We start from the raw sequence: 26,653 nt of genomic DNA on the forward strand, positions 1-26,653 counted from the left end.
ACAACAATTTGGTATGAGTTTATTTTGGTGCAAAAAAAAAATTTGAAATCCATGCAGATTTTTCATAATACACATTTTCCATTAACTTTTTAAAGACAAATCAGGTAGTGTAATGCCTCTAGCTTTGTTCTTTTTGCTCAACACTGCTTTAGCTATTTGGGGTCTTTTATGGTTTCAAACAAATTATAGGATTTTTTTTCTATTTCTATTTTGATAGGATTGCATAGAATCTGTGTATCACTTTGGGTAATGTGGACATTTTAACAATATTCTTTCACTTCATGAATACACAAAGTATCTATTTGTGTCATCTTCAATTTCTTTCATTAATGTTTTCTAGTTTTCTACATATAGATCTTTTACCTCTTTGGTTAAACTTATCGTAAGGTTTTGTTTGTTTGTTTGTTTGTTTTGATGCTACTGTAAATGGGACTGTTTTTCCTAACTTCTTTATCAGATCATTCACTGAATAGTCATTCAGACTATTCTAGGCACAGGAAATGCATTCTGACTACTATATTCCACTACTGCTGTCCTACCCGCAATACAGACCAGCAGTTGCCTAACTTGGCCCATATATGAGTGGGTAATTTAATTTTGAGGTGAAGTATTAGCCCATTATGGCCACACAAGAAAATCATGTTCTCCAATTCAGTATTGATATAGCTGACATTTTAACCATTATCTATCTGACTTTGAGGTCTAATTCTCAACTGCTATGGTTTGAATACATGACTCCTCCAAATCTTACACTGAAATTTGATCCCCAATGTCAGAGGTGAGGCCTACCCAGAAGTGTTTGAATCATGCAGGCAGATCCTTCATGAATGGCTTGGTGCCATCCTCACAGTAAAGAGTGAGCTCTCGCTCTATTAGTTCCTGAGAGAGTTGGTTATTAAAAAGAGCCTGGCCCCTCCCACCCCTTGCTTCCTCTCCTGCCATATGATCTCTGCAGACACCAGTTCCCATTTGCTTTCTGCCATGAGTAGACGCAGCCTGAGCCCCGCAATACAAGCAGATGTCGGTGCCATACTTCTTGTACATGCTGAGGAATCATGAGCCAAACGAATCTTTTTACTTTACACCTTATCCAGTATCCAGCCTCAAGTATTCGTTCATAGTAATACAAATGGACGAAAACATCAGCTGATTCTGAGCTCTATAATTCTAACTAGGACATTTCCAAATAAGATTCCAGCTCATTAATACATTTTTCCTCAACATTCCCTTAAGCTACTGAGATAACTATACAACTCAAACATTTTTTAATCATGGAGTACTTCTCTTGCACATGGTAATCATTATTTTCAAATTAATCTACTATCTAATGACAAGATCAATCTCTTCCCCTTTTGGCTAAACTGCATCACATCTACTGATCATTTCATAACTTTATGCTATCTGTAAAACATTTCTCCTATTCCCTTTTTGGCTCAAATGGTAGACTGGAAGTATACTGGGCATCAAATAGGGTCAAATAAATCACATATCTAAAATGCCAGAGCATCTTCCTTTCATGGATCCAGACAGCAATTAGTAACCTTATACCAAACATTTTGAGCATTAATTCTAATCATTCATGGCAGACCAAAGAAATCAAAGACAGGTACACAAGGTGTTATAAAAAGCTTAAATTAATAAATCACAATCACCTTGTATTATTACTGTAAAAGATAATAAAACTCAATTGACCATCACGTTTAAATAATTAATTTTCTGGTAACTTAATATCACTGATTGAAATTCAGCCAGAATAACTTTTCTCAATCATTTGTTGCTAAATATGCCCCTAAATTTGTTTTTACTGCTGGTAACAAATTACCATAAACATAGAAATTTAAAAGAACATCCATTTATTATCTCACAGTTCTATAGGACAGAAGTCCCTACAGACTCAGATGGGTGTTAGCTGAGCTAGGCTCTTATCCAGAGGCTCCAGAAAAGCATCCACTTCCAGGCTTATTCACAGCTGGTAGAATTCAGTTCCTTCCAGTTGTATGAATGAGGTCCCAACTTTCTTGCCAGTTGCTGACCAGGGGTTGCTCTCAGCACCAAGTGGCCACTTTCTCTAGTACTTTCAGGCATGGCTCCCTCCATCTTCAAACCAGCATTAGCATGTCAAATCCAGTTTACGCTTTGAGTCTTTAGCTTCCTCTTCTGCTAGCACCCAGGGGAAACGCTCTGCTTTTAAAGGGCTCATGTGATTAGAGTAAGAAAACCCAGATAATCTCCCTTTTGACAAATGACATAACATAATCATAACAGTAATACCAGGGATAAAAGTCAAAAGGGCCATCTTAAAGTTTTGCCTACCTCAATTTATTTCCACATTTTTGGAAATTATAATATGCTTTGATTACTCAGGATGGTAAAATACTAATATAATAATGACGTTATAATAAAACATCATTATAAAAATTCATTTTTATACATCTAAAGTATAGATTAGTTTGATTTCATACTGACTATATAAGATACCCTGGAAATTATTTTTTAACAAGTCACAGACACCAATTTGTTTATATAATTTGGCTCTTCAGCCTAAAATTAGGTAATGGTGATGGCTGTATCACTCTCTGAATATGCTAAACATAAGTGAACTGTACATCTTTAAAAGGTGAATATGGTGAGGTGTAAATTGTAACTCAGTAAAGCTCTAATTGTTTTTTGAAAAGTGAGCTAGGTAATGTGTGCTGAACCAAAACAAGTTGATTGCCTCCTAAAACAGAATATTTAATTATGAACCAGAGTCTCTGCTATGGTTTGAATGTGCCCCCCCCCCCAAAAAAAAAGTGTTGAAAACTTAATCCCCAGTGCAACAGTGTGGGGATGTGGGGATAAATGAGAGGTGATTACGCCATAAGGGCATAGCCCTCATGAATGGATTAATGCCTTTTGTTATTGCAGGAATTAATTCCTTATAAAAGGGTAAGTTCACCCCCTCTTGCCCTCCTCTCTTTCTCTCTTCACCCTCTCTTTGCTCTTCTGTCATGAAATGATGCAACGAGAAAGCTCTTGCCAAATTCTGGCCCCTCAATCTTGGACTTCCCAAGAGAATCATAAGCCAATAAATTTTTATTCATTATAAATCACTAGGTCTCAAGTATTCTGTTATAGCAGCACAAAACTGAGTAAGACAAAAAACTGCTATTGAAGCACAGAACGTCACTTTATCAAATATCTGAAAATAGGGAAGCCACTTTGAAACTCAGTAATAAGTAGAGGCTGGGAGACTTTGGAGAAAAAGGCTAGAAAAAGCTTGCATTGCCATGAAAAGAACATTAAGGATGATTCTGATGAGGGCTCAGAACAGAACTTCAGGGAAAGTCTAAAACTTCATAGAGATTACATTAGCGCTTGTGATCAGAATATTGGTAGAAATGCGGAGAGTAAAGGCAATTCTGAGGCGACCTCAGACAGAAATGAGGAAAGAGATATTGCAAACTGGAGTAACAGCCATCCTTGATATGAAGCAGCAAATAACTTAGCTGAATTGTGCCCATATCTGAGTGCTTCATGGAAGGCAGAATTTAAGAGCAATAAGCTAGTATAATGGGAGTTAGAAAGGAATTACTTAGATAACAAGGGCATGGGAGTCCTTGGTAAGGCTTTCCTTTTCAACGAAAAGCAGCCCCAAATCATTTTCTAACAACGAGCAGCCTGCAAGCTGGGAACTTGCATGGGTGAATGCTGACAGGAACCAAGGACTAGACATTTTCAAAATGGCGGCTCCATCCTCTCTTCTCTGCCAGCCACGTGTATTGTAAGGAGCAGACAAGATGGCCCTGATCAGTTGCAAAGTCCATTTGCATGAGAAGATTTGGGTGGGGCAATCAGCCTTTCCCATGCACTAAGTAAACGTCATACCTGATAGAACCAATCTGTGACCCCTACATAAATCAGACACCGCCTCCTCAAACTGGACTATAAAACTCAGCACATTTGCCACCAGCCAGTACTTTCCAATCAGAGACCCCTCCCTTTATAAAGGAAGCTGTTTCTCTCTCTCTTCTCTTCTATCAATTAAACCTCTACTCCTAAACCCCCTGTATGTGTCCATGCCCTAAATTTTCCTGGTGCATGATGATGAACCCCAGGGTATATGCCCCAGACAACGTAACTGCTTCACTAAGATATCTGGTGGAAGAAATTTCTAAGCAAAATATTGAAAGAGCTGCGTGGCTACTTTTAACTGCATATAGTAAAGATGCGAGAGGGTAGAATGATTTAAAAACAAAACGTATTATTAAAAGGGAAGCAGAAACTAAGGATTTGGAAAAGTCATAGTTTGCATATGTAAAGAAAAAAGCGAAGCATGCAAGGGTGTGGCCAAGTAACCCTTGCATAAAGAGATTAGCATGGATAAAAGGAAGTCAAGTGCTAGTCATCAAGATAGAAAGAGATCTTGAAGGCATTTCAGAGGTCTTCTGGGCTGCCCCTCCCATCTAGGATCCTGAGATCAAAGTTTCCAGAAAGGCATCTATGGGACCTCAGCATTCACTGCTCTGTGCTGCCTCAAGTATCTGCTCCCTGCATTCTGGCACAGCTCCCTTTAACCTCCCCAGTCACTGCTCAAGCAAACCAGGGTGTGTCTAGCTGCAGCTCTGGGAAGTATAGGAAATACGCCTTGGTGGTTTCCATCCATGTGGTGCCAATTCTGCAGGTGCACAGACTGCACAAGTTGTGGAGGTGTGGCTACCTCAATGTAGATTTGAAACGATGCTACAGCAAGAGTCATCATAAAGTACTTGCTAGAGCAATGCCTAATAGGGCCATGGGAGCAGGGCTGCCTCTGAGACCTCAGAACTACAGAGTCACCCATGTGCAGCCTCACACTAGAGAGCGACAGGCATGAGCCTCCAACCCATGAGAGCTCCCCATGTAGGCTCAACCCAGCAAAGCCTAAGGGCTGGGCTGCCTGAGGTCTTGGGGGCCCAATCCTCATCCCAGTGTGCCCAGAAGGTGAAATATGAAGTCAAAAAAAGATTATTCTCTAGTTTTCAGATTTAACATTGTTTGTTCTGTTGGGTTCTGGACTTATTTGGGGTCTGTTACTCCTTTTTTTTCTTTTGGAACAGGAATGTATACCCTATACCTGTCTCACCATTGTACTCTGGAAGTAGGCAACTTGTTTTGATTTCACAGGCTCACAGCTAGAACGGAATTTGCCCCAGGATGAACTGTGTCTTGAATCTCACCCATATCTGATTTAGAAGAGACCCTAGACTTCAGACTTTTGAGTTGGTGCTGGACTGAGTTAAGACTCTGGATTAGTGTTGAGAGGTGGGGCATAATAGGAGGTGATTAGACCACGAGGGCACTAACGCTGCTACCCCAAGAGTGAGTTCATTATCAGGGGAATGGGTTCCTTATAAAAGGATGAGATTTGAATGCTTTTGCCTACCCCTTGACCCTCTATTTACCCTCTGCCACAGGATGATACAGCAAGAAAGCCCTTACAAGATGTCAGCCTCTTAGATTTCCCAGCCTCCAGAATCATGAGCCAATATATCTCTATTAATTATAAATTACCAAGTGTATTAGTCCATTTTCACACTGCTGATAAAGACACACCCAAAACTGGGAAGAACACGAGATTTAACCAGACTTACAGTTCCACGTGGCTGGGGAGGCCTCAGAATCATGGTGGGAGGCGAAAGGCACTTTTTACATGGTGGCAGCAAGAGAAAAATGAGGAAGAAGCAAAAGTAGAAACCCCTGATAAACCCATCAGGTCTTGTGAGACTTACTCACTATCACGAGAATACCACGGGAAAGACCACTCCCCATGATTCAATTACCTCCTGCTGGGTAATTCCTTCACATAACACATCGGAATTCTAGGAGATACAATTCAAATTGAGATTTGAAAGGGAACACAGCCAAACCATATCATTCTGCCCCTGGCCCCTCCAAATCTCATATCCTCACATTTCAAAACAAATGATGCTTTCCCAAAGTCTTAACTCATTTCAGCACCTCCAAGGTCTCATCTGAAACAAGGCAAGTTTTTTCCATCTATGAGCCTGTAAAATCAAAAGCAAGCTAGTTACTTCCTAGATACAACGGGGGTATAGGTATTGGATAAATACAGCCATTCCAAATGGGAGAAATTGGCCAAAACAAGGGGTTACAGGGCCCATGCAAGTCCAAAATCCAACAGGGTAGTCAAATTTTAAAGCCTCAAAATGATCTCCTCTGACTCCAGGTCTCACATCCAGGTCACGCTGATGCAAGAGGTGGGTTCCCATGGTCTTGGGCAGCTCCGACCCTGTGGCTTTGCAGAGTACAGCCTCATCCTGGCTGCTTTCATGGGCTGGCATTGAACATCTGTGGCTTTTCCAGGCACACAGTGCAAGCTGTAGGCGCATTTATGGTTCTGGGGTCTGCAGGACAGTGGCCCTCTTCTCACAGCTCCACTAGGCGATGTTCCATTAGGGACTCTGTGTGGGGGTTCCAACCCCACATTTCCCTTCCACACTGACCTACAGAGGTTCTCCATGAGAGTCCCACCCCGAAGCAAACTTTTACCTGGACATCCAGGCATTTCCACACATCTTCTGAAATGTAGACAGAGGTTCCCAAACCTCAATTCTTGACTCCTGTGCACTCACAGGCTCAATATCACGTGGAAGCTGCCAAGGCTTGGGGCTTGCACCCTCTGAAGCCACAGCCTGAACTACACCTTGGCCCCTTTTAGTCATAGCTAGAGCAGCTGGGACACAGGACACCAAGTCCCTAGGCTGCATACAGCATAGGAACCCTAGGCCCGGCCCACAAAACCATTTTTTCCTCCTATGCCTCAAGGCCTGTGATGTGAGAGGCTGCCCTGAAGGCCTCTGACATGCCCTGGGGACATTTTCCCCATTGTCTTGGGAATTAATATTTGGCTTCTCATTACTCATGCAAATTTCTGCAGCTGGCTTAAATCTCTCCTCAGAAAATGGGATTTTCTTTTCTATCTTATTGTCAGGCTGCACATTTTCCAAACTTTTATGCTCTGTTTCCCTTTTAGAATGGAATGCCTTTAACAGCACCCAAGTCACATCTTGAATGCTTTGCTGCTTAGAAATTTATTCTACCAGATACCTTAAATCATCTCTCTGAAGTTCCAAGTTCCACAAATCTCTAGGCTGGGGAAAAATCAAAGAAATTGAAGAAGACACCAAAAAAATGGAGTATTTCATGCTCATGGATTGGAAGAATCAATATTGTTAAAATGTCCATACTATCCAAAGCAATCTACAGATTCAATGCAATCCCTATCAAAATGCCAAAGACATTTTTCACAGAAATAGAAAAAAAAATCCTAAAATTTATGCGGAACCAAAAAGACCCAGAATAGCCAAAGCCATTCTGAGCAAAAAGAACAATACTGGAACTATCATATTACCTGACTTTAAATTATACCACAGAGCTATAGTAACCAAAGCAGCAAAAAAAGATACATAGAACAATTACAGAATAGGGAACCCAGAATAAATACATACTTACAGTGAACTTATTTTTGACAAAAGTGTCAAGCACATATACTGGGGAAGTAACAGTCTCCTCAATAAATTCTGCTGGGAATACTGGATATCTATATGAAGAATAATGAAGTTGGACCCCTATATCTCACCATATACAATAAACAATTAAAGACTTAGAAATCTAAGACCTCAAACTATGAAACTACTACAACATCGGGAAAACTCTCCAGGACACCTGGAGACTAGGCAAAGATTTATTGAGTAATACCCAACAAGCACAGGCAACCAAAGCAAAAAGGGATAAATGGGATCACATCGAGTTAAAACGTTTCTGCACAGCAAAGGAAACACTCAACAACATGAAGAGACAATCCACAGAAGGGAAGAAAATATTTGCAAACTATCATTCTGAAAAGGGATTAATAACCAGAATATATAATAAGCTGAAACAACACTATAAGAAAAAAAATCTAGTAATCCAATTCAAAAATATGCAAAGGATGTGAATAGACATTTCTCAAAAGAAGACATACCAATGTCAAAAAGTATATTAAAAGGTGCTCAACATCACTGATCATCAGAGAAATGAAAATGAAAACTACACTGAGATATCATCTCACTCCAGTTAAATAGCTCATATCCAAAAGGCAGGCAAAAACAAATGCTGGCAAGGATATAGAGAAAAGGGAACCCTCTTACACTATTGGTGGGAAGGTAAATTAGTATAACTACTATGGAGAGCAGTTTGCAGGTTCCTCAAAAAATTAAAAATAGAGCTACCACATGATTCAGCAATCCCACTGCTAAGTATATACCTAAAAGAAAGGAAGTCAGTATATTGAAGAGACAGCTGTACTTCAATGTTTGCTGCAGCTGTATTCACAACAGTCAAAATTTGGAAGCAACCTAAGTGTCCATCAACAAATGAATGGATAAATAAAATGTGGTACATATACACAAGGGAGTACTATTCAGCCATAAAAAAGAATGATATCCTGCCATTCACAACAACATGGATGGAAGTGGAGGTCATTACATTACATGAAATAAGCCAGGCCACAGAAAGACAAACATTGCATGTTCTCAGTTATTTCTGGGAGCTAAAAATTAAAACAATTGAATTCATGGAGATAGAGAGTAGAAGGATGTTAACTGAGGCTGGGAAAGGTATTGGGGCGGGGGAAATGGGGATGGTTAATGGGTAAAAAGTATAATTAGTATGAATTGTGTATAACACAAAGAAAGGATAAATGCTTGAGGTGATGAATACCCTATTTACCCTGATGTGGTTATTAGGCATTGTATACCTGTATCAAAATATCTCATGTATCCCATAAATACATACAGCTATAATGTAACCACAAATATAAAAAATAAAGAGATATGAGAGAGGAAATATCACCAAAGAAAGATTTCCAAATCTTTAGTCAGCCTTGTACTACTGGGATAAGCCATACTTGGTCACAATGTATTATGTTTTTTATGTATTGCTGGATATGATTTGCTAATACTTTGTTAAAGATTTTTGCCTCTGTGTTCATAAGGGTTACTGCTCTTTCCCGGTAATATCTTTTTTTGGTTTTCTTATCATGGTAATGCCAGCCTTGCAAAATAAGTTACAAAGTATTCTCTCTTATTCTGTTTTCTAGAAAAACTTGCCTAGAATTAGTATTACTTGTTTCTTAAACATTTGGTAAAATTTGCCAGTGATGCCATCTGAGCCTGACATTTTCCTTATATGAGGTTTTGCAATTTGAATTCAATTTACGCAACAGACATAGAAATATTCTTTTCATTTACCTCCTCATGAGTGACTTTTGTTAATCTGTATGATACAGGGAATTGGTCCATTTCATTTATTTCAAATTTATGGGCATAAAGTCATGTATAATCTTCCCTTATTATGTTTTTAAAGTCTACAAATTGGAAATTGAAATTAAAAGAAATACTGCCAACTACAACAGCCTCAAAGAACATAAAATACTTTGGTATAAAATCGAAAAATATGGCCAGGCGCAGTGGCTCACATCTGTAATCCCAGCACTTTGGGAGGCTGAGGCAGGCAGATTGCCTGAGGTCAGAAGTTCAAGACCAGCCTGGCCAATATGGTGAAACCCCATCTCTACTAAAAATACAAAAAATTAGCCAGGCGTGATGACAGGCACCTATAATCCCAGCTACTCAGGAGGTTGAGACCCGAGAATCGCTTGAACCCAGGAGACGGAGGTTGCAGTGAGCCAAGATCATGCCATTGCACTCCAGTCTGAGTGACAGAGCACAACTCCATCTCAAAAAACAAAAACAAAAACAAAAACAAACAAAAAAAAAAACTAACTAAAAATATATACCCAGAATCTGATAACTACAAAAAATGTTGTAAAAAAATCAATGAAAACCCAAATAGATGAAAAAACATACTGCAATGAAGAAGGAGATAATTCGATATTGTTTACACGTCAATTCTCCTCAAAATGACTTACTGAGTCAACACAATCTCAATAAAAATCCCAGCAAGACTTTTTTAATTGACAAATTGTTCTAAAACGTGTATGAAAAACAAAATGAACCAAGTAAATTTTCAAAAATAAAAATAAAGTTGGGGGAATCTCGTTATCTAACTTCAAGATTTACTGTAAAAATATACTAATCCCAGCATTTTGGGAGGCCGAGGTGGGTGGATTACCTGAGGTCAAGAGTTAGAGACCAGCCTGGCCAACATGGCAAAACCTCATCTCTACCAAAAATACAAAAATTAGCCAGGTGTGGTGGCACGTACTTGTAATCCCAGCTGCTCAGGAGGCTGAGGCAGGAGAACCACTTGAACTCGGGAAGCGAGATGACAGTGAGCCGATATCACGCCACTGCACTCCAGCCTGGGCAACAGAGTGAGACTCCGTCTCAAATATATATACATATACACACACACATACACTAATAAAGTAAGTGAGGAATTTGCAAAAGGATAGAGATATGGATCAATGGAACAGAAAAGAGTCAAAAAATAAATATACATAAAGATGTCCAATTAACTTTCAATAAAGGTACCAAGACATTAATGAAAAAAGGATAGTCTTTTCAACAAATGGTCATTGGATAATGATAAAGGCTCTGTTTATCAGGAGGACATAATCCAAAATTTTATGCACCTAATAACATAGTTTCAAAATACATGAAGGATAAACAGATAAGACTGTAGGGACAAACAGGTAAATACAAAACTATAACTGAAGATACCTTTCTCTCAATAAGTGGTAAAAACAGACAGAAAATCAGAATGGTTGTAGAAGACTTGACCAAGACTATCAACCAAGTTGAACTAACTGAAATGTACACAACACTCCATCTTTTCACACGCACAAAAAAATAACCAAGATAGACAATATTCTGGCCAATAAATTTTAAAGGATTCTAGTCATATAGCCTCTGTATATTAAATAAGTTGAATTTATATTAATAAAAGTCAAATTTGGAGTTAAAGAAAACTTTAGGCCTAGAGGGCTTCAATGGTGAATTCCACCAAACACTAATGAAAAAATAATGCCAATTCCATAAAAACTCTTCCAGCAAATGATCAAGAGTCCCATGGGGTTCGTTATAGGAGGCCAGCATTATCTTGTCACCAAAACTAGTCATATATTATAAGACAAGTGCAGACTAATATCTCTCATGAACACAGATACAAAAATTATAAATAAAACTTTAACAAACCAAATCCAACCTAAAACAAAAAGGAAAGCATATTGTGTCAGAGGAAGTTTATAGGAATATAAGGTTGGTTTAACATTCAAAAAGTATGTACATAATTCACCATGTTAACAAACTTGAAAAAATCATATGATTATCCCAACAGACACAGAAAATGCATTTAATACAATCCAGTTTCCATCACTGGTAAAAACTCTTGGCAAACTAGGAATAGAAGGGAACTTTCTCAATGTGATAAAAGGCATCTAAAAAAAAAAAACTTACAGATAACATCATACTTCACGGTTAAAGATCAAATATCTCCCCCTAAATCATGAGTAAGATTGACTACTCTCATCACCTCTATTCACCACTGTAATAGAGGTTCTGGCCAGAGAAATAAGGCAAGAAAAAAAAAGGCATCTAGACTGCAAAAAAAGGAGTCAACATATCTTTATCTGTAAACAATATAACCACCTAAGTAGAAAACCATGAGGAATCTACAAAAATCTACAAGTAAGTTTGGCAAGATTGCAAGATAAAAAATCAAACATACAAAAATCAGTTGTATTTCAGTATGAGAGCAACCATCAAAACTGAAAGTTTAAAAAATGCCATTTACAATAGTATCCAAAAATATTAAGTACTTAGGGAAAAATCTGACAAAAGAGCTGCAACACCTATTCACTGAAAATTTAAAAACACTGCTGACAGATTAAAGAACTAAAGAAGTAAACAGATCTACCATGTTAGGAAACTCAATATTGACAAGGTATTCATTTTCCCCAAAACTGATCTATAGACTCAACATAATTACAAACAAAATCCTAGTAGGTTTTTTATAGAAACTGACAAGCTGACTCTAAAATTCATATGGAAATACAAAGGACTCAGAGTAGCCAAAATAACTGGAAAAGAACAAAACCGAAAAACACTCCCTGAATTCAAAACTTACAAAGAAACAATAATCAAGACATTGTTGTACTGATATACAAACAGACAAAGAGATCAAGAAACAAAGCAGAGCTCAGAAATAGAAACACAAATATATGAATGGTTTCAACAAAGGTACAAAGCTACTTTAACAGAGAAAGAATACTCTTTTCAACAAATAGTGCTAAAACAAATACCTATATGTCAAAAAACTGAAATTAGTTCCATACCTCTCCCCATATATAGAAATTAACTTAAAATGGACCATAAATCTAAATGTAAAATCTAAAACTACAAAACTTCTAGAGAAAAGAAAAATAAAGAAAATCTTTATCAACTTGGTTTAGGCAGTTTTCTTTTTTATTTTTTTATTTTTATTTTTATTTTTTTTATTTTTTAAAGACAGGGTCTTGCTGTGTTGCCCAGGCTGGAGTATGGTGACACAATCCCAGCTCAGCTCACTGCAGCCTCCAATTCCTGTGTTCAAGTGATCCTCCCATCTCAGCCTTCCAAGTAGCTAGGCTAAATAGGCACACCGCCACGCAAGCTAATTTTTCAAATGTTTTTGTAGAGGCACAGTCTTGCGTTGTTTCCCATGCTGGTCTCAAACTCCTAGACTCAAGTGATCCTCCTGTCTCAGGCTCCCAAAGTGCTGGGATTACACACACAAGCCACAATACCCAGCCTAGGCAAAGTTTTCTTAGGCACAACATGAAAAGCATAATCCATAAAAGAAAAAAATGGTAAACTGGAATTAATCAATTTAAAACTTAGATTCTTTGAAAAATACTGTCAAGAGACTTCATTCTCTTTTCATTGTGTTTTCATAGACAAGCCCCAGACTGGTAAAAAATATATGCAAATGATATAGCTCATAAGAAGCTAGTAATCCAGAAAATGTAAAGAACTCACAAAAATCAATAAGAAAATTTTTTAACATGCAAAAGATTTGAATAGATGCCTATTAAAGAAGATATACAGATGGCAAGTAAGCACATGAGAAGATACTCAATATCATTAGTCATTAGGGAAATGCAAATTAAAACCCAGTAACATACCATTCACTTATTAGAATCACAAAAATTTAAAAGACCATACCAAGTATTGGTATGGATGTGAAATTAACTAGATAGAACAGACTCACTGGTGATGGGAACATAAATGATACAACTACTTTGGAAAACAGTTTGTCAGTTTCTTTAACGGTTACATATATATTTGCCATATGATCCAGCCATTCTCAGGTATTTCCCCAAGAGAAAGGAAAGCATATACCCATACAAAGATAGAAAGACTTCCACATGAAACTTCATAGCAGCTTTAAAAGGAACAGCCAAAAATTTGAAACAATCCAAATGTCCCTCTGCAGTTGAATGGATAAACAAATTATGGTATATCCAGACACTGGAACACTATTCAGCAGTAGAATAAACTACTAATACACCGTGATTGAATCTCAAAATAAACATGCTGTGTAAAAGAAGTCAGACAAAAAAGAAGTATATAATGTATGATTCTATTTACAAAAAGTTCTAGAAAATGCCAACAAATCTATAGTGAGAGAAAGCAGATCAATAGTTGCCCGGGGACAGGCATAGGCAACTGGAAAAGGGAGGGTTTACAAGGGAAACACATGGAAACTTTCTAGTGTGATTGATATTTTTATGATTTTGATTGTGGTGATAGTTTCAAATGCAAATACATATGACAAAACTTATCAAATTGTACAATTTAAATAAGTTGTACATTTTAAATTGTGCTGTTTATTTTGACAATTATACCTCAATCTCTTAAAAATTTTGTTGAAATAACTATCAACATTATAATTAAACACCTCATTTTTGACAATACTAAGACGGAAAAATAGTGTTATCAGGGCAGTATATAAGGGGTAACCCAGTGTGAAGAGTCAGACAAGCCTCCTTTAGAAACCAGTATTTAAGATTAGAAGGATGATCAATAATCATCCAAGCAAAGACCAGAGAGGAAAGAGTTCACAGAAGTAACTGTATAAAACGCACTGAGGCCAAAAAGAATGTGACACTTTCAAGGAACTTTAAAAGACCAGTCAGGGCAGGGAAGCGTGAGTCGAATCAGCTAAAGGGACCAAATCATGCAGACACGTGTTCTTGAAAACCATGCTACTACAAGTAACTTACCTTATCAATTTAGAATCTAAGAAACACTCAATTTAAATTATTTTAAATTCCTACTGTATGATTATATACTTTAATAATGTAAAAATAATCCATGGATATAAATTATCCATTAGAATAAAACTTTGAAATAAAGAAGTCTTAGGGACAGGGAACATTCAGTTTAAGTTTATAGTTACTGTCAGTTTCCTTACAAGAAAAAAGGATTCCAAGTATATATGTATTTACATATGCATATATATGTTTTGCTTTGTTTTTGTTTTTTGTTTTTTTGTTTTGAGACAGAGTCTCACTCTGTTGCCTAGGCTGAAGTGCAGTGGCACGATCGATGCTCACTGCAACCTCCACCTCCTGGGTCCAAGTGATTCTCCTGCCTCAGCCTCCTGAGTAACTGGGACTACAGACGCATGCCATCACACCCAGCTAATTTTTGTAGGTTTAGTAGAGATGGGGTTTCACCATGTTAGCTAGGATGGTCTCGATCTCCTACCTCAGGATCCAGCCGCCTCGGCCTCCCAAAGCATTGGGATTACAGGCATGAGACACCACATCAGGCCATATGCATATATTTTTAACAGCTTGGGGGAAGAGTTCACACACTTAATTCTGCCCCTTTTTGTTTACAATAACAACCTAATTCCTGACATTGTATCATTATATCTTCATTTTGCTGCAACTACAAATAGAATGCTTCATATATGTATATATAAAATTTTGAGAAGTCTTGCTCTGATACCCAGGCTGCAGCGCAGTGGCACGATTACAGCTCACTGCAGCCTCAACCTCCTCGGTTCAAGTAATCCTCCCGCCTCACTCTCTCTTGTAGCTGTGACCACAGATGTGTGCCACCATGCCCAGCTACTTTTTTAACATTTTTTGTAGAGATGAGGTCTCACTATCTTGCCCAGGCTGGTCTCAAACTTCTGGGCTCAAGGGATCCTCCCATCTTGGCCTCCCAAAGTGCTGGGATTACAGGCCTGAGCCACAGCACCCAGCATACTTCCATTTTAAATGTGTGAAATGAAGTATCCAAATTTGACTAACCTAAGAGGGGTAAAAATATACCCCTTAATATTTGACTAATATAAAGAGCAATACTCTTTATATTTATATAAATTTACATAAATCTCAACTACTCTACAAAATTAATTCTCAAGAACTCCCTTCCAATAGAGAATGTCATTCAAATAGATTATAGCAAAATATTTTCTTGCTTAACACGACACTGAACTATTCAAATAAATACGATTTGAATTACAGTCTGTATCTTTGATTTTTATACTTCAAATATATTTTCCTATTCTCAATCCCAAATCCTTTAGTCTAGCTTTGACTGAAAAATCAATGTTCCTTTTGTTTTACCTGTGTAAGGAAGAAATGACTTGTTATTCTGAGTTCTTTATTCTTTTCAAATGGAAACAGAAGACTGGAATCAATGCTAAGAGAACTGAAGTACCACTTTTGATACTATATTTGCTTCTGTATTTCTTCCCCCAACTATCAATCTTCTATCCTCAAGAAGCATTTGAAGAACACTTTTATTCCCTGGCGAAATCCCTATAGTAGAAAAAAAGCTAAGTTACCATGGAGCCAACCAATTAATTTTGACACCTGCTTACCAAGATTGATCAATCATTTTTGATGTCTGTTTGTAAGGTTGCTATACTTCAGTTTAGAAAAAGATTTTCAAGATAATTAGTGAAGTGAGATTTTCTAGTTAAAGTCTTTCCCACTGTGTTATTACTTCAAATGCCAGGTAAAACAAGCTACTATCTTCAAATAAACCTTTCATAAGTTTATTTGCATGTACTTTACCAAGAAGAATTATTTTCTACTAAATATAATCCTTCGCTTTAACATTAAATACCAATGCGTTCTTTATCCCCAAGAGTATACATAATAAAACACAGATAGTTACACCAGTTATATTTATTCTAATTAATAGCTTGTATTCCACAGAGAAATGCAAAAGCATTTACCCAGTAGAGTACAATGAGTCCTAGGAAATAATAGCTTCCAAGGAAATGACGAATACTCAAATGATTAGCTCAAGATTTATCATTATTTAACAATATCTACATCAAATATCTATTCTACTCACTAATGTATTTTGTTTATGAACACCACCTCTCAATGTTATTTAAGCTAGTTTTAACTTGATCTGTGATCTTTTTAACTGGGACAACATCTGCTAGTGAGGTCACAGGCTGCTGATCCAGCTGATTAACAAGTTCTGCTACTTTAAAATGTATTCTAAATATGAAGCTTCTCAGGACTGCAGGAATTTTTGTCCTCTCTAGACAAACGGAGCAAACTCACCCACACAAAGGCCAATATCCCTAAATTACATATAAATCAGGCACTCTCCCTATTTATGTAAAAAAATGTAAAAAATGGATGAGGCTTTTTCACTGCTGATGACCAGTTTATATGTTCAAAATTCTCTCTTGCTAGGAAAAGACGCTGAATGCTACTGTGTCATAGCAAACATTTAAGAACACAAGCAAAAAAAAAGCAACTAACAAGCAGAATTCAGTAAGATCTCTTTCCTCATCTTGAAACACTTTTTAAACTTTTAATCAGCATCTGTCCTAATTTTTTTAAAAGTATTTTTAAAACTACATTACATACTAACTTTAAAGTATAAACCCTAGAAAAATTTCAACCTATTGCATAAATTTCATAAAACTTCACTTTAAGATTTCACTTCCAAAACCTACTAGGTTAATTTAAATCATAGACTACCGAAAATTTTAAAGTGCCATTTTAAAAATATACATTTTTACATTGAGTTTTAAGGGACATTTATTTTAATCAGCAAGTTTTTTTTTAAAGAAAAAAAAAAAAGGAAATATGCTGTGTTTACAACTCCAGGAAATAGTCCTAGAATACATTAATAAGGTGAACCAGTCTTACCTTTGCCCTAGAGCCCAAGAGAAATTTCACCTAGATTTTGGCTATCAGCCTAACAATATCAGTAATCTACAATATTCAAGAGCCACAAACCAGCCAGCAAACTTCATATTAAGTATCTAGAAGACTAAGAAGTTGACTTTCTTAATGACTGTTACCCGCATGTTGTTAGAATCCTGCCCCAACGTTAACTGACTTTTGCTACTCCCCTACACTGACCCATTGCTTTTTATATCAGGCAAGAATGTAATAAACATCAACCAGTACGAAGAAAGTACCTTCACCTTAGCGAAGCAAACTTCTTAGGCTCCTTGAGCTTCAGATAAGCCAAAGCGATGTTCCCGCACAAAAGCTGATAGTGAATTAACCGATTAGAAAAAAATCCATTATCCTCACCACATAAAAACGTCCAAGTATTTCATCCTTCTATCTAACCTAAGTAACCTTTGTATTTCTCAATTCAAGATTGTCCCAGCAAATTCAACACAGCAAATTCGTTACAAGTACACATTCTGGCGTGTGTACTGGCTCCAGAATGTGCCAGCTGATTTGGAATCATACCTCGGCCCTTACTACTGTGTAATCCTGGCCAAGTTACTTAAATGTATCGCCTCGATTTCTCTCCGTAAATCCAGCATAATAATTCAGCAAGTCATAGACTTGTTGTAAGGAATGAATGAGAAAATCGACATAAAGCGCTTAGAAGAGTGTCTGGCACTTAGCAAGCCCATCATAAACTCTACTTATTAAGATCACCATGATGACTAAATAAATGTTAGAAGGGGTCACCTCCAGAGAGAAGAGGAGGATAGGGGAAGACAGAGGTACTGGTGGATCATAACTGAACCTTTACACTTTTGTGAATTTTTCACAATGCGCATGTATTTCATGAGTAACTTAGATAATTTCCGATTTTAAAATATACTCCTAAGAAAATGGTGCTGGGCATCGTAACAGATTGTGAAAATGTTCGTGCTGAGCAGCGGATCAGAAGTCGCTGCGGACATCTGGAACGCTCGAGAAACGCTTAGCTCCCGTCGGTCAGGACTCCCGCGCGGGCCCGAGCGCTCCCGGGGCGCCCCGGGGCTGGAGGGGGCGCGGCGCGGGCCCCACTCCCGCCCGCTCCCGCCGCGCGCTGCGGTTCACTCCCTGCCGGGGGATCCGAGGCCGCGACGGGGGCGGGGTAGGCCGCGACGGGAGCGAGGCAGGGCTGGAGGTTCGGGGTCTGGCGAAGGCACTTACTTGAACCTGCCCTGGCAGTGCTGGCACTGGTCCCCCACCCAGCCCGGGTCGCAGAGGCAGGTGGAGTTGACACAGCGGCCAGAGAAGCAGGAGCCGGTCCTCTCGCACGGCTTGGACTGGGACACCTGCGCGTAGAGCGCCAGGTAGAGGAAGCCATAGCACAGCAGCCAGCTGTTCCCGTCCAGCAGCCAGGAGGAGGCGCCCCCGCCGCCGCCCGCCGGCCGAGCCCTCCACAGCCCCGGGGTCGCCGGCTGCGGGGCACCAGTGCGGGCCCGGCCCCCAGTCTCCATCTTCCCCGGCGCCCCTGCCCGGCGAGACTGCGCTCGCGGGCGCCGACAGGGATGCAGTTGAGGGAAATTCCGGCCACAGAAAACCTCTCCGCCGCCGCTTCTCCTCCTCACCGGCGCCCGTCCCAGTCCCGCTCCCCGGTCAGGAGGGACAGATCCCAACCGCCGTCGCCTCCGCTCGGCTGCCTCCAGTCGCACTCGGGCATCGCCGCCACCCAGTATCCTGACCTTGTCCTTAGCGGGCCGGCCCCACACCCGCGGCGTCCCGGGCCGGGCCGGAGACGGGGAGCGGGAGGCGCAGACTGCGCCCGGCGCTCCTGAGGGGACCTGACCGGGAGGAGGAGGGGACCCCGCGCGCGGCCCCGCCTCGCCCGCGGCCCGCGCCAACTGCCTCGGGAGGGCGGGGGCCGAGCGGGAGCCCCGAAGTGGGCGCGCCCAACGCGGAAGGGGGCGATCGGGGAGGTGGCGGTCAGCCCCGCCTCGCCCACCCGGCGGCCAGCGGCGCCCCGGCAGTCATTCTGTCTCCGGTGCCTCGAGCCCGCAGCGGCGGCAGCGCCTGGAGCCGGCGATGCGTGGGGCCGCCCCCCGCCCTCGCCCGCGCCTACACTCCCCCCCACAGGCCCGGCGCCTTGGTCTCGCCCCGCCCCTGACAGGGACCGGGGACTCCCCCCGCGCGCGCCCACCCCGCCTGGCCCGCGCGCTGACGGGAGACAGGCCCCCCAGGTGTGGCCCGCGTGCCCGTCCCCCCGGCCCGTGCGGGCACCCTGGCCCCACTCGCACCCCGCGTCCCCGGAGTCCCACAAATGAGAGATCGACACGGGCTTCGCAGCTTCAGCAGAAAAGAAGCCCTTCCCGTCCGCCGTCTGCAGCTGCAAAAGTGCAGCGCTTTTCCCCTAGTGCTTCCCCCTTCCTCCGCCCCATCCTCCTGCCTATTTCTTCTTTTTCTCTTAAGAGAGAAAAACTCCAACAACACACAAAGAGCTGAGCATGTGCAGCAGGCAAAAGCCTTAAAGGCACCGCAGTCCGACCACGTTGTGGGGTCAGCGAGGGCTGGGAGGGGCGGGGATTGGGGACGGCGAGAGGCGCGAGGCGGTCTCCGCGGAGGGACCTCCGAGGGGGAGCCATTGCTGCCTCGGAAATAAGGAGGCCCCCGCCCCCAACAAAGAACTGCGAGGCTCCGAGCCCCGCGCTCCCCACCCCTTGCAGATGCTGCCTCGAAACCCCACGTCTCTGCTTTTCTGCTTGTCAGTGCTCTCTCCTCCATCTGGGACGATATTCTGCCTTGAAAAATATTGCAGCATCGGGGCTTTTTTTTCAGAAGAGCAGAAGTGATGACCAGGAAAGAGCTGTTTTCCTTCCTCAGCAGCACTTTTTTTTTTCAGATGACTTTCCAAGATTGGCTGGCATATTCTGAGATTTTTGTTTTGTACTTTTTGTACCTTCTCTAAACAGTTGCCTTTTTATTTGACCCCCTTGAGAAAGGAAGCCAAACACACATTGTAGCCATATATCCTCGAGTTACAGCAATGTTGCTGGAGTCCCACCAAAGAACAGGCAGTATGAAAAAAGAACTCGAAATCCACCAAAGGCATTTCTCACAGGAAAAAAAAGAAAGAAAGAAAAGTTTGTTGTAACTACACAGTCAAAATATTATTGTTAGGATTCAACTCGTGTTTATTTCGCGTCAGTTCTTTTCATGTCTCTTATCCCCACTTGCAGATGAAATCCTCCATTAACCCCATTTTGCAGATAAGAAAGAGCAACTCAGAAAGGTTGAAATATTGGCCAATGGCAGATTAGGAGTAATGAACTGAGCTTTAGACACGAGGCCTCTGACTGCTTTGCTTTTTCCACTGCTTCTATTAGCAGATGCTTTGTTCTTCCTTTGGTGAATAAAATATACGTGCTGGCTTGGTTTACAAATACCTCAGCAGTGACTTAAAGAGGAAAAAATAAAAACAAAGATCCAGAAGGAGTTGGCTCCTTCGCAAGGAAAAAAGCAAAAGGAAAACCATGATTCTCATTGGCATACAGAACAAATTATAATTTCCATAATTTCAGGGTTTTACCAGTACCAAAAATGTCCTTATCAAACCTAGAATTAGGATGCCCCCTTCTTCCCTTAACATCTTTTCCACATCAGGCAGCCCCTTAGAGACTTCCTGAAATGAGTGAAGAAGAAGAGGAGAGAACACTGCAGACACCAGTTAAAAGGAAAATCCTGTTCTGGATCACATCTTTTCATTTCAATGACTGTGAAATCCAGAAGAATTCTTTCTAGTGTCAGCCATGCATGAACATTGTCTGCTGCTTTTCCATTCTTCTCCATCTGCCAGCCAAAGTCAGCCGCATCTTTCTCACATCTAAGGTAGAGTTGCTTTCAGGCGTGGGGAAAGTGACCAAGCTCTTAAAACCGTCAGTGAGTGTGAAGGTAATTCAAAGGGTGCGCTGTAGTCCCTTTGACAAGAGAGATCACAGCTCAGTCACAGACTGTAGCCTGTATTTGAGCAGAGCTTTCCCATTAAAAATATACTCATAAGTGGGAGTTGAACAATGAGAACACATGGACACAGGGAGGGGAACATCACACACCAGGGCCTGTTGGGTGCGGGGCTAGGGGAGAGATAGCATTGGGAGAAATAACTAATATAGATGACGGGATGATGGGTGCAGCAAACCACCATGGCATGTGTATACCTATGTAACAAACCTACACGTTCTGCACATGTATCCCAGAACTTAAAGTATAATAACAATTTAAAAATACATATCTTTTAATTGAATAACCACTATAATCAGCTCAGTACTTCACATTACACTGAAGAACATGCAGCCCCACAGGCCTCCTCTCAACATTGCCTTTAGAATCGAGCTGAATATATTAAATTTATATGAATTATTCTCACAAGGATCTCAGAATTTTCACTCACCCTGTATTGTGTTTCTCTCTCAAACACTTTGTCAACATTTACTATTATGAATTTAAGCGAGAGAAAACAAGTGTGAATAAAGCATGATTTCTACCCCAGATTAGCTTATCTTCTATCAAGCTCACTAGACTGTGAGCTCATTATACAGTTGAGTGTCATATACTTTACAAATGTAGACACAGAAAACTTAAATGATTTAAAATGGTCACACAAAAACTCAATGGCAAAGCTTGCCTAGAATCATGACTTATATTTCAGTACCTTCCATGATCAAGAAATTTTAAAGCTCCAACATGATATTTTCTTTTTTTCCAATAAAGTAGAGTCAGCCTCCTAGAAGCGCTATATCACACTAAAATAATTCATAGTATTTGTAATAGCAGTCATAAATCTAGCAAAAAGGTGAAAATTTACTCCAAAGACATAGTGGGGGAAAATTCATTCTACTGAAGTGGATGAAACTGTTAAGAATTATCTATTTAAATTTATCCAAGGGGAAAGATAAGAAAATATTTGTTTTCTTTGGCCTTATATCAGGATCATTAGCTATTTTGAGGTGTATGTTTCATTTCCATTCATACTACTCAATGATGGTGTTATAATATGATGGGCAAAAATCTGATATCACCAGACTGTTAAAGGAAATTTAAATAATTTTTTAAAAGAACAAGAGAAATGATAGATTCAATATCTTTTGATTGCTACTCAAAAAGTAAAAGATCTTATTTGGGCTAATGAACCAAAGCAGACTCTTCTCAGTTGCTTAATTTAAGAATCTCTGCTCTCTGGTTATTGTTCGCCCTTTGGCTTATATGAGGCTTCTGAAAGCAACCAAGATAATGAGAGCTGCAGATAGCCTGGCCTCAAGAGCTAGAAATGCATTCACTCAAAGGGACCCGCAGCGAAACTGGGGCAGTATTCTTATGACACTAACAGATGATGAATGGTCTGTCACATTAGACAGTTAAAAAAAAAATCAAATTTAGGTACTTATTAAAAAATTATTGATGATATTTAAAATGTTTATATGGCTATGCATCTGAACCACCACCACCCCCCCAATCAAAATCTAACATTCTGCTTTCTCTTGGATTCATTCTTCCATCGGTTTCCCTTGCTGTCACAGTTGCAAACACACACATACACTTCTGCCAATTTTTCTACTTAACACATTTCAAACATATTGTTATAAGTAAATCCAAGGAAATAAATCCAAAGATTATAAATTCACTATGCTGGGCTACTACTTTTTTTTTTTTTAAGCTGGGAAATAAAATGAGCATCCTTAAAGTTTTAATCCTAAATATTCAGTCTTGTCACTAAAAAAAAGTTGATTGCTAATAGCCAATTGCAGAAACTTGTCTTTTGTGAAATCTAATACAATAAAAATATGGGCTAGGACTTCCGATAAAGTAGATCAAGTATGTGCATTTACCTCTGCTCCCTCTGCAAACTCTACCAACGTGACAGGAAAGGTTTTGGTGGGTTTTTTTGTTTGTTTTTTTGTTTTTCAGTTATAAACTCACAATGATAAAGAAAAGGAGAAAACAGCCAACTTGTAGATGAGAGGTGACAAGGCATTTGGAAGTGTCAATGAAGGAGGAAAGTGAATGTAGAAGTAATAACTAAAACATACACGCCATCAGAGATGAGTAACAACAAGAAACAAATCTGTTTCTCCCAAAGATACCCAGAAAGCCTCAGGACTCAGATGCAAGAGTTACCAGGAAAGATACCCAGAAAGCCTCAGGACTCAGATGCAAGAGTTACCCCACCTACCAGAGGTCGGGCTCTAGGATAAAAATAAGGGGAGTGGTTGAGAGCAGAATAAGGACCCCATAGTCTCCCTCTCATCCCAAGAAGCTAAACACTACCCCAAACCCAGCCCTGACAGAGGTTTAATCTCTTGGGAAATTGAATCGGAGGCTCTAGACTTGGAGCACCAGGCACAGTAGAAGGAGGGAGTGAGGCACACAGCTATAACTTGAGAGACTGAGTGAAAATCTACCTATTGAATGGTAAAATTTCCCTGCCATCTTTTCCTCCTGTTCCCAGAACATCAGTAATCAAATGAATAACCCTCAGACAGAAAACTGAAGGATATTTATCTGCAGAAGTTTAATGGTTCCAAGACAAAAGATACTGTCATTTGGCGTCTTCCAACCACATGAAAATCCAGCTTCTGGATCACTGTACAGTGAAGCCTGATAGTCAATAAGCTTTGCCCAATCCCTTTTTCCATAATTTCCTCCTAAATAAGGTCAATAAATGTTCACTAGACATAAAAGATATAAACAAACAAAAAAAAACAAAGAAAAGGAAATTAAAGGAAACAAAGTCAAATGATACAGAAAGATTGTGCACCATGAAACAAAAGTGGATATTCTTTTTAAAAAAATGATAAAGGAACAATCAGGAAATAAAAATATAAATTAACAGTAACCAAACTTAAAATGCAATAAAATTTGGGAAAATAAAGTGTAGGAAACTTCCTAGAAATTATAAAGAAAAGGTAAAGAAAGTTTCTCCTTTATCATGAAGGAAAAACTAAGAAAATTAGAGAATTCATTAATATATACTATTTTAAATTAAGCATTTATACTATGAATACATGTATTAATGTGAGAGTTCAAGAATACACTAAATATATAGGAGCAGACAAAATTTGTTTATATCAGTTCATTCTAGTATTAACATAAGGAAATTTCCCAGAACTAAACTGAACCTTCAGATGAAAGGCCCACTGCAACCTAAAACACTGAGTAAAGACTCACAAATTGAGGGGAAAGAGACAAATGCAATGTATTAGACATAAGAATAGCATTAAAATTCTCAACAACAAACCTGAGATATAAGGGAAAAAGTAGATATATGAGGGAAAATTATTTTCAACCTAGAATTCTATACCCAGCCAAGCTATCAGTAAAGTATGAGGATAAAGACATTTATCAGCAAGATATGAGGATAAAGACACACAAGCATTTATAAAATTTATCTCCCAGTGTGCCCTTTTTTAGGCTACTACTAGAAAATAGAATAAAGGAAGAGACAAAAAACAGAAGAGAATTGTGCAGGGACATCTCAGGATGACATACAGCTGTGCCCCAGGCCAACAGAATAACCAGTCTAACCTGGAACAGAGGGCTAGGGAGAAAGGTATCCATGAAGATCATAGATATGAGTTGATATGATTTGGATCTCTGTCCCCACCAAATCTCATGTTGAATTATAATCCCCAGTGTTGGAGTTGGGGCCCAATGGGAGGTGATTGGATCATGGGGGTGGAGGTATCATAAATGGGTTAGTACCATCCCAACAGTGCTATTCTTGTGATTGTGAGTGAGTGAGTTATCATGAGATCTCGTTGTTTAAAAGTGTGTGGCACCTCCCTGCCTCCTCTCTTCCTCTTGCTTCAGCCATGTAAGACATGCCTGCTTCCTCTTCTGCCACGATTGTTAAGTTGTCTGAGGCCTCCCCAGAAGCAGAAGCCACTGTGCTTCCTGTTCAGCCTACAGAACTGTAAGCCAATTAAACCTTATTCTTTGTAATTTATCCAGTCTCACATATTTCTTTATAGCAGTGTGAGAACTGATTAATACAGGAGTATTTGGAATGTTTGGATTTTTGGAAAGAAGATTAACAAGATGTGACAGATCTTGGAGTATTGGGGGAAGAAATAGAATAAACATATAAGAATTTGAGAAAATGAACAAAATAAGGCAATTGTGACTAGAAAAAAATGTGCAAGATGTGATCAATACTTCCTTACATAGTCATAATAAGGTAAACACTGACCATCGATTTAACCAAAAATTAGAATTACCTATTTTTAAAAGATAGAAGCAGGGAAACAGTAATGTTAAATCCTAATTTTTTAGTAAGAAGTCATTATATGTCCAAATTGATAAATCCAGAAATAGCAGTATAATCACACTACATTGAAGAAAGCTTCTTACTCTGGGGCATAGGAAAGAAGGGCAGGAGATGTACATTTTATTATAAGGCTTTTAGTACTCTTTGATTGATTGAAAAGTAAAAATTAATTCTAAGACAGATAAAAATAACAAATAAATATGCACATTCATAATAAAATAGGGAGTCATGGCACCTAAGACTCATAAAAATCTGGGTTTGATTCCTAATTCTGCTGTTGATATGCTGGTTACCCTTGAGTGATCCATTAACCTCTGTGCCTTAGTTTCCCAACACATAAAATTATAGTCAAATATCTATCAATGTCCATTTTAGGACTGAGATGAGGGTCCAAATAGAACATATGAAAGCACCTAGTAAATGATATGAAGCACTAAACAAACTTTGATATTTAATGTTCATCAAAAATTATTATTAGGTAGAGAATTAATTATATTCACATGTGAAGGAGAGGATTACTAAAAGGGATTACACACACACACACACACACACACAGAGCTAGAAGAAGAGGAGATAATTTTAAAGATGGATGTAGCCAAAGCTCCTTATTTTCTAAGGTTCAGTAAAGTTAAGTGACTTGGCCAAGATCACATAAGTAAGTAGTAGAGTAAACCAAACAAAAACCAAACAGCCAAAGCACAAACCTTGAACCAAAAAGTCAGAACCAAATGAAAGTTCACCAGAAGGGTTAAAGGCATAAATTAAAAGCCCAGCCCAGTCTGTAACATAGCAGATTATCAATAATATAATCTGCTATATTGCTATATTAACTGGCTGATTACAGTTCCTGCTTAAACATAGAGAGAAGAGCTAGAAATAAAATAGACATGCTTTAAAAAGAAAAATGGCAATTAGACAAGCAGAGTCAGCAACAGAATATTTCTCTTGAAAACAGAGATGTGAAAATTGGACTCATGGAATCAGGAGAGAGTGTGAGAAAAAGGAAAGAACAAATGAAGAAAGGGCATGGCCCAGTGATTGACAAAATGTGTTGAGAAGTGCCTGAATCTGGAACTCTTGAAGCTATTGCAAAACAACTAATAGGCTTCCCCATTCTCTCCTCCTTGGGATAATGTTGAAAGGGATGAGAGCGTGAGGAAGAT

The 26,653-nt window shown here is 39.4% G+C and overlaps 1 protein-coding gene across 6 annotated transcripts in view; it reads right to left on the reverse strand.

The window, feature by feature from the left end:
* ATRNL1 (attractin like 1) overlaps nucleotides 1–19,548 on the reverse strand; it is an 832,634-nt gene extending 813,086 nt beyond the window's left edge. For 2 of the 6 annotated variants that reach the window (XM_017944359.2, XM_003904291.4), the window contains exon 1: nucleotides 18,401–19,070. In XM_017944359.2, the coding sequence (XP_017799848.1) occupies nucleotides 18,401–18,690 (290 nt within the window). In that variant the 5' untranslated portion in view covers nucleotides 18,691–19,070. Of the gene's footprint in view, nucleotides 1–15,607; nucleotides 16,804–18,400; nucleotides 19,072–19,467 lie in introns of those variants that run through there. The other 4 variants (XM_017944361.3, XM_017944358.3, XM_017944357.3 and 1 more) reach the window with 4 other exon arrangements.
* Between the last annotated feature and the right edge of the window lie 7,105 nt (nucleotides 19,549–26,653).

The sequence above is a fragment of the Papio anubis genome, chromosome 11 (genome assembly GCF_008728515.1).
Source record: "Papio anubis isolate 15944 chromosome 11, Panubis1.0, whole genome shotgun sequence".
In the NCBI taxonomy this organism is placed as follows: domain Eukaryota; kingdom Metazoa; phylum Chordata; class Mammalia; order Primates; family Cercopithecidae; genus Papio; species Papio anubis.